The sequence below is a fragment of the Phaethon aethereus genome (assembly GCF_964289735.1).
Source record: "Phaethon aethereus genome assembly, chromosome: 9".
In the NCBI taxonomy this organism is placed as follows: Eukaryota; Metazoa; Chordata; class Aves; order Phaethontiformes; family Phaethontidae; genus Phaethon; species Phaethon aethereus.
Genome location: NC_138585.1, coordinates 886691 through 897775, shown reverse-complemented (window position 1 = coordinate 897775; position 11085 = coordinate 886691). Strand labels below are relative to the sequence as shown.

Sequence of the window (11085 nt, the reverse complement as noted above, 5' to 3'; positions counted from 1 at the left end):
CAGCCCACGGCACCGCCACGCTCCCGGCGAGGGATGCTCCATGCCAGCCCCATCCCGGGACCGGCTCCTCCCAGGCTCCCCAGCCGCACCTCGCCCATCGCTTTGGGGAGGGGGCAGCCCCCACCACCTGGAGCAGGAGGTGGACCGGGGCTGGATGGACCACAGCCCCGTCCACATACCCAGAGAAGTGCCTGCTGTGGGCGATGGTCCCTACTCCAGCGTGACGTTTCCAGCGGGGTGATGTCCTCCTGGCTGGGGCAGGAGCAGGGGAGATGGCTGCCAACCCCGGGGGCTGCCCCGTGTCCCCCCTGCCCGCACCCCTTGCAGAGGTCAGCATGGACACTGCACACGTGTTGTGAGAAGTTATCACTTAGGGGTTTATTGCAGAACATTCGGGGGAGTTGTTGCTCTTTTTTTTTTTTTAAATAAAGGTCACTTTTCCAACTGCGCTGCTTTGCTGGTCTCCCCCACCCCAAGAGCTCTCCCCACCAGCAAGGGAAGGCGGTGGGGATGGCTGCCGGTCGCATCTAAGTGCATCTGTTGCTGGCAAAGGTGAAGAAATGGCGGCAGACGTGCTCCTCCTGCAGCTCCACCAGCCACGAGGGGCTGCGAGGGCCTGCCCAGTTCAGCACACTGCAGGCAGGGCCTGGGGGGCTGGAGACGTGGGGTTGTGGGCAGGGGGCTACAAGCACGTGTAGGGAGTTGCAGGCAGGGTGCAGGGCTCTGTCAGCATGGGGCTGTGGGCTGCAGGTGGGGTAGAGTGGGCATCAGCCATGGGGATGCAGCAGAGGACCGCAGGCAGCGTGCAGGGTGCTGCGGGCAGGGTCCAGGCAAGGGGCAGGAGGTTGCAGGCATCGGCATGGGCAGGGGGCTACAGGGAGGATGGGGGCTGCAGGCAGGGTGCAAGGGGCTTCAGCCATGGGGTTGCAGGTGGGGTTGGTGGGCAGGGGCCTGCAGGTAGGGTAGAGTGGGCTTCAGGATGCAGGCAGAGGACTGCAGGTGGGGGCAGTAGGCAGGTTCTGCAGGGCGTATCCCAGCAGAACATACACCTTCCTCCTTCCTTTACACTGTAGCTGTATGCCCTCCTGGGCAGCATCACAGACTAGGAGAGAGACGATATGGATGGGACGGGCAAGGACAGCAGGGGAGCAGAAGAGTTTTCTGGGGTAAATGTGTTTACCCCACCACTGCACTGGGCAAGGCATGGCGCTTATTTTCACGGTGCACTTGGCCAACAGCCTGGCTACATCCACACTCCACCGCCCCAGGGTTTCTTCTATCCTGGATCTCACTGGGCTTTCTCCTCTGAAAGCACCCTTCCTTTCCAGGGGAACAATTTCCAGGCAAAGCACAAGCTATAGTGAAAAGACATCGATCAAAATGCCTTTAAAGTACAGCGAAAGCCTCAATCCCTGCAGACGTGTAAGTAAGTGCTGTGGGGTGACTGACTCTGGGTCAGGCAGCTGGAGCAGAAGGGACTGAGTTTATCACATCCTGCTGTCCTGCCAAAGCCATCTAAACACAGTGGCTGCCAAGCTGCAGCCTGAGAAGCAACTCACCCAGCGAGCACCAAGCCATCAGCTGGGAGCAAGGTTTGTCCGTAAGAGCAAAAAGCAAAGCACAAAGCTGGGGGGGGGCAGGGGGTGTGGAGAAAAACACAAAACAAATATCCAGAGTTTACAGTTCTGCCCTTTTCCCTCAGCCACTAGGGAAAAACAGCCCTACATAGTTAACAGGCAAATCATGGAGCACAGCCCAAAACACACATGCAGCTCTGCAACAGCCCATCGCACGCTCCGACCGCTGGCACGAGCAGCCCTGGGCACAGCCCCAGCTCAGCCCCGCTGCCATACAGCCGCCCCCGAGCCCTGCAGCCATGCTCGGGCAGGGAAAGCTGCGGTTTCTCCATCCAGCTGTAAAGCTGCAGGGGGCTGTAGCCACCTCGGCCACAGAGCAGGGCAAGCGCTCCACAACAGCCATGCACAACACACTGCAGCTGGCTTGAGCTTTCCTGTGCATCTAGGCAAAGTGCCTTTTTTGTTAAGCTTTTGGGGTTGGGTTTTTTTTTTTTTGCTACATGATTATCAAGTCTCTAACATTCAGACTATGGCATAAATATGCACCCCAGAAAAGAAAAACAAACCCAAAAGCCCTGTGTGTGGAGGAGGCATTGTTTTTTGACGAGACAGACGTGGCCACCAGGCAGGGAGGCTGATCTCCAGTGTCGTGCTGAGCAGAAGCAAAGACCCAATCCATGCAGAGTTGACGCTACTGAGAAGAGGCTGATACAGGCAGACTAAAGCAAGACTTGAGAACAAACATTTAAGCACAATCATTTTATTTAAGGAATACTTTTAACAAGAATAACTTAAAACCAACCATGGCATCATGCTACCTTCCCTTACCCCAGCAGAGGCTGGTGCTTGGCCTCTCCTTCTCAAGGAGATAGGTCTTCGCAAGCAGAATAACCACCCAAAGAAACAGCAATGTTCTCACTTCAGCATTACAGATTCAAAGCAGGCAGCCTAGGAAGGATCTCTAGCTAAAGGAGTTCAAAGCACGACAAACATGTTCCAACAATATCCTGGCTGCAGGAAATAGAACATACTTCATAAATATAACCCTCCCCACATCCTGCATGGATAGTAGAAGAGCCATGAGGTTCACAAGACTCAAAATGCAAGGCCCACCTCCATCACGAGCACAGGTCCTTGCTCTTCCCAATGCTACTAACACTTGGCAAAGCTACAGGGAAGCAGAGAATGCCCCAGACATAAAAGGAAAAGAACACAGAAAATCAGTTAAGTGACGAAGGAAGCATCAAACCAGAGAGGAGAGAAGCCTGCAAAGGACAAAAACAGTCTCCCAAGGGCCAGCCACTCCCTCCTACCCTAAAACAAGAGGGGAAACAACAAAGGCAATATTTCAATGACGCAGGACCTGGCAACACGCAGCGTAGAGAGCAATAATCCTCACATAGGTGCTGCACAGAAATGACACTCCATCAGAACACAAAGCTACAGCTTGTGCTGGTCTGGGCAGTTATATTTTAAGGTTGTCGAGGAAGAGGAAGATCAACACCCAGCACAGCCCCAGGGTCATGTCTCCCACCTGACCAACACCAATGCTGCTGGAAGATCTCCCTTTGGACACCCTTTGCTCCTGGGAAGAGCATGGGAAGGAGGAGAGCACATGTCCCTTGGACAGTTCAGAAGCATGTTGAATCAGAGCCCTTCAAGCCAAGACCCTACTATAACTCTGCCACTTGGAGAGTGTGCATACACATCTGTGGGAGAAGAGCCTGAAGTATGGGAAGGAGTTACAGAGTGAAACAAGCTTTCAGGACACAGCCCTCCGTTAAAGAAAAACTCCCAAGAACTGTCCAACAGTGGAAATCACACAGACACAGGCACTGCAGCGAGACACGGGCAGTGCACAGTGACAAAGGCAGAGCAGACAGCCCACAGAAATGGGACTGCACTTGTTTGGAAGAGCAGGAAGGCAGGAGACACCGAGGAAAACAGTTTTTTCTACTCTCTTCAATGACTGCCCAACTGAGAGCGCCTGTGCACTTTGCCAGGGCAGCACAGGTCATGTGCACAAGTGCTCCCAAGCAGTGAGAGGCTGGGAAAAGAAGTCCGAATCAGGAGGCGATCAGTAGCTCCGAGAGGCAACAGGCTTGCAATGCTAAACCAAGGCAGAAGGCAACACGCAGACTCCAGTTTTCTAAAACTCACCTGGCAGAACACTCTTTCCTAATTTGCTTGGCACCTACCAAATGAAAAGTCTAAAGATTAAGGAAACAGAAACCCAGAGGGTCAGCATCCCAGAGGAATACAAAGGATGAGGGGAGAGGAAAAAAAGGTCACAGTGTGGAGAGACAGCCAAGAGGAAATCACACCAAGCAATTGTGTCATGTTGCTCCCAAGCCCATGAGCAGCAGAGGAAGATACCATGGTACTGATGTCCAGCTTAAGCTTCTTCTTTCTACAGCAAGATGAGATTTGAGTGCTTCAGACCATCTTTTTCCTTTCAGTGTGTCCTGCACCCCAGCCTCCCCAAGTCTCTCCCTCCAGCCTTGCCCTTCGTTCAGGCAACCCTGGCCAGCCATTTCTCGAGGCCCTCAAAGTCAGCATCTCCCTCCTCTCCCTTGCTGCCCCGAGCACTGCACTCCACAAATTCCACCTTCATGGGTAGCTGGGAGAAGTCGAAGTCCTTGCCCTTCTTCCCCAGCTGGGCAGGGCCTCCAGTGGCTGAGCCATCCAGACTGGTGGGGGCTGCAGAGCGGGTCACTCGTAAGGTATTGCTGCAGACAGAGAAAGGAAAGGGTCAAGAACTGTGAACGAAGGGAACATTACCTAACACCATGTCTGCTGAGATGCTTTGGACCCAGCTCTGTCAGCAGGATGCCAGCTACAGCAAGGAGAGAAGGTCCCATGGCTCTGGCCTGTGAGGCACAGGCAGGGGCAGGCACTTTGGCCACTTCTCCTAAATACCTGCTGGAAGGCACATCTGCAGAGAGGCTCAAGAGAGCAAGACAAACAGAGGTTGTCTCTGAGACTCAAGGGGAGGGTGCTTCAACAGGTTTTGTTTTGTCATAAACAACAGCAAGCGTCAGGCAATGATGTCCTCATCTGAATTTCACCCAATACCCCCATGGCAGACACCAGTTGCCAGGAGTTACAGATGATTTAGCCCACATTTCTCAGGCTCTGTACTAGTTTAACAGGTTAAGTGGAAAGCGAGAGGCAGCACCTGTGGTATCAGGGATCATGCCAGGGCTCACCCCACGGCCACTCAAAGTGTGCCAAATACCCCTGGGGACTGAGAGGGGGACCGAGTCTCCCCACTGCTCCCATTGAGCAATGCCTGCCCAAGGACCAGGCTGCAATGTGGCTGCTGCTCCTGCCCTTCAGCCTGCGGCAGTATCTCAACTCCCTGCCACACGTGGAGAGGAAGGATGGACCTCCTTGTCCACAGTCACCAGGCATCCAAGGCAGAAGCAGGACAGGGAGATGGAAGAGCCCAACAGATGCAGAGGCACTGCAATTTGACTGCCTCTGAGGTCCCAAAAAGCAAGGCTAGGGACATCACGAGGCTGCACCAGGTACAGGTGCAAACAGCAACCTCTCCTCAGATCTTCGACTGCCTAGTAGAGCCTCATGGCTGGACTGATGCATTTCTTTCAGAGACAAAGCAGCCTGCTCTCAGTCAACCCCAGCTACTCTTTATTCACAGAATGGAGCTAAATTAACAGGTCACAGGGAGAAGACAACACTGCCCAGAGGTGTTCAGGAATTCAGGAATAAGAAGGCAGACACCTTCTTGGGTTCTCCACACAAGGACATCGAAGTACAGCAATGCAGGGAAGAGGATGGCAGCAACCTGCCAGCCTGCAGGAGTAACACTGCCTAACAGGGCACATAGAAATCCAACTTCTAGACACAGATAACTGGCAAATGCTCAACATCAGAACCAAGGGGCGCTTATTTTCCTGGAAAGCTTGAATATGTGGCAACTAATTCCTCCCTTAAAAACAGGAAGGTCAGGTATTCAGCCTGGAAGAGGCACCAGCCCAAATAACCCTGCTGCCGTCTACTGGCCAAAGAGATTATAGAATCGCAGAATCATTTAGGTTGGAAAAGACTCTTAAGATCGAGTCCAACCACAAACTTAGTCCACCACTTGGCAACAAGATGGCCATATCCCACAAACATGCATTTGTTTGGAGACCAAAGAGCTACATTCCTCCTCGTACCACCAAGACCACCTTGCCGCTAACTGCAAACCACTGGCAACAGAACGGCAAAATATCGAGTTCTGAGTGTGCGTGGGGAAGGAAAATCGCTACTAGATGCTGGAGGAGAAGTCCACCAAGGCACAAGAGCTGCACAGGTCTCTCCCAGAGCAGATTTGACCCAACTACAATTATGGGACTCACAGGCAAAATTTTCATGCACAGAGATTAAATACAGCTTAAAAAAAAAATCTTCTACTTGCCCCCTCCCCAGATGGACTTGCCAGCCGTTGACGCTGCACCTCATTCATCTGGCAGCTTACACAGTCTACAAGCCACTTTCTCCTCCTTCCACTTCTTCTTACAAGTTAAAATTAACAACAGATCATAAATCATTTGTCTTCCCAGGTTAACGGCCTTCCTAAGGGGGATACAGAGACAACACAGGGTCCCAAACAGGCTCCTGCAATGCTTGTTAGCAGGCCAGGAAAACCAGGTGCTCCCTCCCCAGCTCTCACAGGCTTTGCATGCCAAGCCCTTCTGCGTCAGAACAGCCCTGCAGAAAACACCTGTGCCAGTACAACAGAGCAGAGCTACTGAGATCTTCACACCACTCACAAAGTCTGACATTTGGAAGCCAACCCTGCTGTACCAGAGAGAAGACGGCGCGCTGGGCCATGGGAGGTATCGCTTAGCCGAGGGAGGGCAGCTTTTAGGAAAGGACTGGGATGTTGTTTCTCCAACCCACAGCTTCTAGAAGGCAATACACTGTCTGTGCCCACTGCTTTTTTGCATGCTTTAGGAAGGAGCAATCTTCTCTCATCCTGGTTACACCCACATAGACAAAACAGACTGATCTTCTTCTACAATGAACTTAGATGTGGCTCAAGGGAGCTCACTGAGCACTGAGGTAAGAGATAGAAAGAAGAGAGAAGGTCAGAGAGTTTCAGATCCAATTTCATACTCACAGCTCTTTCTCCAGTTGCTGTTGAATAAGTTTTGCTGATTTTGCCATTGTGACATCTAGAAAGAGAAAAGGGAATCAGCTCTTTGATTTTATGTCAGAATTCAGAACCTTGTTCCTCCACTTAAAGGTGCGGTAAGGCCTGTTCATACTGTGCAGTCGTAAGAGCTACCAGGACAAAGATGGCTGTGTCTGCACTAGGATCAGGAACACTGGAGCTCTGGGTTTGCAGGCATGAATGGGAGCGACCCAGAAGTCCGATATAATGTAGGGAATTAATTTCTTCTTGCTGCGCAGTAAGTTGCTTCAAACAGAGAACGGGGTTTGATGTCCCACCCACAAGGCCCAGCGCTCTCACCTGCCCTGGCATTACAGATCTCAACATGGCACTTTTTAACCTATGGCACATGGAGCCATGAAGGCCTCAGGCAGCTCCTGAAGTAGTGCACGAAATAAGTAAGAAAACCAAACACTGCCCAAAAGCTTCAGATTGTTATAGAGAGATCCACATCTTCACTGTAAAAGTTGTAGGGATCTGAAAATCTAGTCCTTTCCAGTAACTGGATGTTCTTGCTAGTTCCATCAAGAGAAAAATGTATGATCTTGGCAGCTAAAGAGCTGTCTGATTTTAACATTGAAGCTACCAAGCATGTACAGCTAGCTTATTACGCTCAAGCTGATCCTATTTTCTGCTGCCTGCAGAAAGCCATCTGCCTTACTTAAGTCTGTCTAAAAAGCTGTAGCTCTCCCAAGTCGTGCTTCTCTGCAAAGCTACTAGATATACCTGACCTAAGAATTCTTCCAATGGCTGCTGGAAATGTTCCTGCTGAGTAGTCCAAGTTTAAAACTAAGTTACTTCAGTTTGCTGAAATCCCAACTCCTAAGAAATTGGCACAAACCCCTATCACTAAAGGACTGAATCCGGCATCCAGCCCGCAAGGCAGCACACAATACCTTGCTTATTGCAAGCGATCAGTAGCGCAGGTGCATTTTTGAGCACAGTGCTATCGACCAGGACCTGGTACAGGAACTCTGCCACATCCTTCACCTCCCGCTGGAAGGCCACACTGTCCACCACAAACACAATGGCTCTGGAGGAAAGAGGGAAGAAATGTGCTGTGCCTGAAGCTCTGCAACCATCTTCACCTGCAAGTATTCCAGCCTGGGCGAACACATTTGTTTCCACAACGGATCTCATCCAACCCAAGAGCAGGTTAGCATGTGCTGGCTGAAATACATCCCACCTTCAGCCCCAGCAGGAAATCTTGACTCACACAGAGTGAATCCAGCCCAGATCACAGCATCCTCAGCACCATCATTTGGTTCATCCCCATCCAAAACATCACCTGCCCCCTCCTCCCCTGCCAATCTCCTCCAAGTTACCTGGCTGCGGCCTTGAACCTCTCCAGGAACTGAAGCCGCAAACTCTCATGGCCTGGAAGGTCGATTAAGGTCACATTAGCGTTCTGGGAACAGAAGCAAGAAGGCATCAGCAACACCTAACCTGTGACCATGGACCACGGAAAATCGGACTGATAGAGGATTATTCCAGTTAGCCTGGTGCCGAGGCAGCAGTGGGCAAGCAAATCCCCATACCGGGCAGAAGCACGTAACTCTCCCCGAGGTGCAGTCTCTCCACCAGCCCAAATAATTCTGACAGGCAAAAGAAATGTTGAGGAATGACATCGATAGCTAGGACTCAGTAAGGCAGGTGCCAGCACCAGCAAACCACCCACCAGAGCTGAGAGAACAGAGCATGACCGCAGAGAAAAGAGAACGATCAACCCATTTCTCATCCACAGTACCTCCCCCACAACTACCACACGCACAGTGCGAGTGACAAAGCTTTGTCAGTCACCTCTCCTGGCACACCAGCAGATCTACACTGTCCCTGACAGCAAATAGATCTCTGCACAGCAAACCCACAAACTCCTGTCCTGCAAGTCCCTGATACAGAATATTAATCCCACAGTCTCTGAATCAAAATTGGCAGAATTGACGCACAGAATCTACCCAACTGCAAGTCTACCTACATACAAAAACTTTGCTGGGAATAACAGAAAAATGCCCTCACAGCAGACTGCAAATATTTCCCTCTCTGCAGCCTGTCAGCCAAAGCTGACATTAAAGAGAACGAATACCTCTTACACACTCCTGATCAAGATGGGGCTAAGTAGGGCCATGTCACTGTTCTCAAGGTAACGCTTGTTGTTCTGAAGAGGGGGGAGAATACTACACAAGACCCTGCCTACTCACTGCTCTTGAATTTTAATGGAAACCTTGTCTACATAAAAAGAAAATGAGAAAAGCATCAGTCTGCCTTGCAGCATTCCAATACCTCTCCTCCTCCAAATACTTGTCTGCTCAATCTTAAGACATGAAAATTAAAAAAGCGCCCTGCACTTCCCTTTCTAAGCTTTTAACTTATTACCACCATTGTTACAGAAGATTGCCATAGAGAAGTCACAAAAACGTCCTTTACATTTACAATTCACCAGCATGTAACAGGCTGCCAACTTGCTGCTTTCACTGCCATGTGCACCAAGCAACGAGAAACACACACTTCTGAAATGAAAGAGCTTGCCATAAGCTGAAAAGAATCCAGGCAGCCCAGGACCTGAAAGTAACAAAACCCTTTTTTTGATCATATGAAGTTCAGCTGGAGGCTCTTTTTAAACCTGCTAAAGCTTTTAACTTCAGAATTTTTAGGGAAAAACAGAAATTACCGTCAAGTAAATAAACCAAAGAGCAGCACAATGTTCCCTGACAAATCTCCCTCCTGCTCCAAACCACGCTGCTGTCCCTACAGTGCTGTGTATTTTAGTCCACTTGTAAAAGCAGCTCCTTTTACTTTTCTATAAAAAAAAAAAATACTACATGCTAGCCACCTTTCAAAAGCCACCACACAGACACGGCTTCGCAATCTGACAAGCAAAGAGAAAAGAATCTACAAAGATGAGGGGTCCCTAATACCTCCCAGTATTTTCCTACTTTTCAGCGTGCATTGCCTAGAAAAATCCTATCCTACTCTCAGACCAAACTGTGGACTGATTTCAAGCTGGGAAGACTGAAGAGCACAAAAATTCCCCATCGAGCCGGGTTTAGCACAGGCAGCAGAAGGACAACGGCACCAGCTGGCTCTAACAGCCACGCACAAGTTACAGCCAAAAACCTGCCCACTCACCTTGTCATTGCTGACTCTGTAAACTGCGGAGCTGTCGGTTATTGAAGTCTGGGTGTCGCGGTATCTGCCTGTCAACAGCTGTGGAAAAAACGTCATTTTCAGAAAAAGGCGTCTGGAGGAACAGCGGCATCACGTTTTATCCACTCAGAAACTGAAACGATCTGTAAGGGGTAGCGGACTTCAGATATCTGACTTCAATGTACATGCATGAAACAATTTCAGGTGTTATTTTCTGCAAAGAATTTAAAAAACACTCGTTAAGGAAAAAAAACCTGTTTTTATATACTGAACCGCCACATTGCTAAAACAAGGAAGAGAGCGTGCCTGCAAAGCCTCCGTATCACCTCCACCTCCCTACGAGGACGGCAGACGGCTGGCAGGGCGGCTACAGCCGGGGGGCTCCCTGGCCTGGGGCTCCTTTCGCGGCCGCTACGAGCCCCCCCGCCACCCCCGGCCCTCTGCTCACCCGCGCGAAGAGCAGCGTCTTCCCCGCGTCGCAGAGGCCCAGCAGCAGCACCGCCTTCCGGCCGCTCCTCCTGCCCTGCACGAACCTCCAGATCACTGCGGGAGAGAGGAGGGAGCACCTTGAGCCCGCCGCCCCATCAGCGAGCGCGGCCCGGGGGCCGCTGCTCCCCGGCAAGCCCCCAGGGCACGACCGGGAGGGTTCCCCGCCGGCCGCAACTCACGCAGCGTGATGGCGACGGCGAGCAGCGCCAAGAGGACGGAGAGCACGGCGGGGTCGGGCACCTGCAGCTCTCGCCGCAGCGCCTCCAGGTGCGGCTCCAGCCTGCCCGCCATGCCTGCCCGCGCGTACACGTCGCCGCACCACACCCCGCTTCCGCTTCCGGCCCCGCGGCCTGCCGGGAAGGGCAGGCAGTGTGCGCAAGGGCCGCCGGGAGGCGGGGGCGCGGGGTCTCACGGGAATTGTAGTTCATCGGGTGGTGTGGGGGAGTCCCACCGAGGTGCCGAGGAGGAGGGAAGGGGGAGTCGGGCTGGGGCCAGGCTTCGGGCTCCGTGGCTCGGACGGGCCCTGGAGGTGAGGGAGCAGGTTGCCTTTACCGCATGAGGGGAGGTTAATGCAGAGCATGGCACTGGGGGCAGTGGGTGGCTGCAATGGCCTGAGAGCCGTGGAGGCCCGAGAGGGGATTGCCGCCCTCGGCTCAGCACCAGGTCCTTGGTTTGAGACTCAAACATCTTGAG

General features: G+C 52.0%; 1 protein-coding gene across 1 annotated transcript; it reads right to left on the bottom strand.

The window, feature by feature from the left end:
• Window positions 1–4089: 4089 nt before the first annotated feature.
• On the bottom strand, window positions 4090–10683 carry SRPRB (SRP receptor subunit beta; the record flags this gene model as incomplete). The annotated part of the gene is made up of 7 exons (XM_082003343.1): window positions 4090–4306; window positions 6706–6760; window positions 7656–7792; window positions 8085–8167; window positions 9886–9963; window positions 10352–10446; window positions 10572–10683. 7 exons carry the CDS (start codon window positions 10681–10683, stop codon window positions 4090–4092), a joined length of 777 nt encoding a protein of 258 aa, XP_081859469.1.
• Between the last annotated feature and the right edge of the window lie 402 nt (window positions 10684–11085).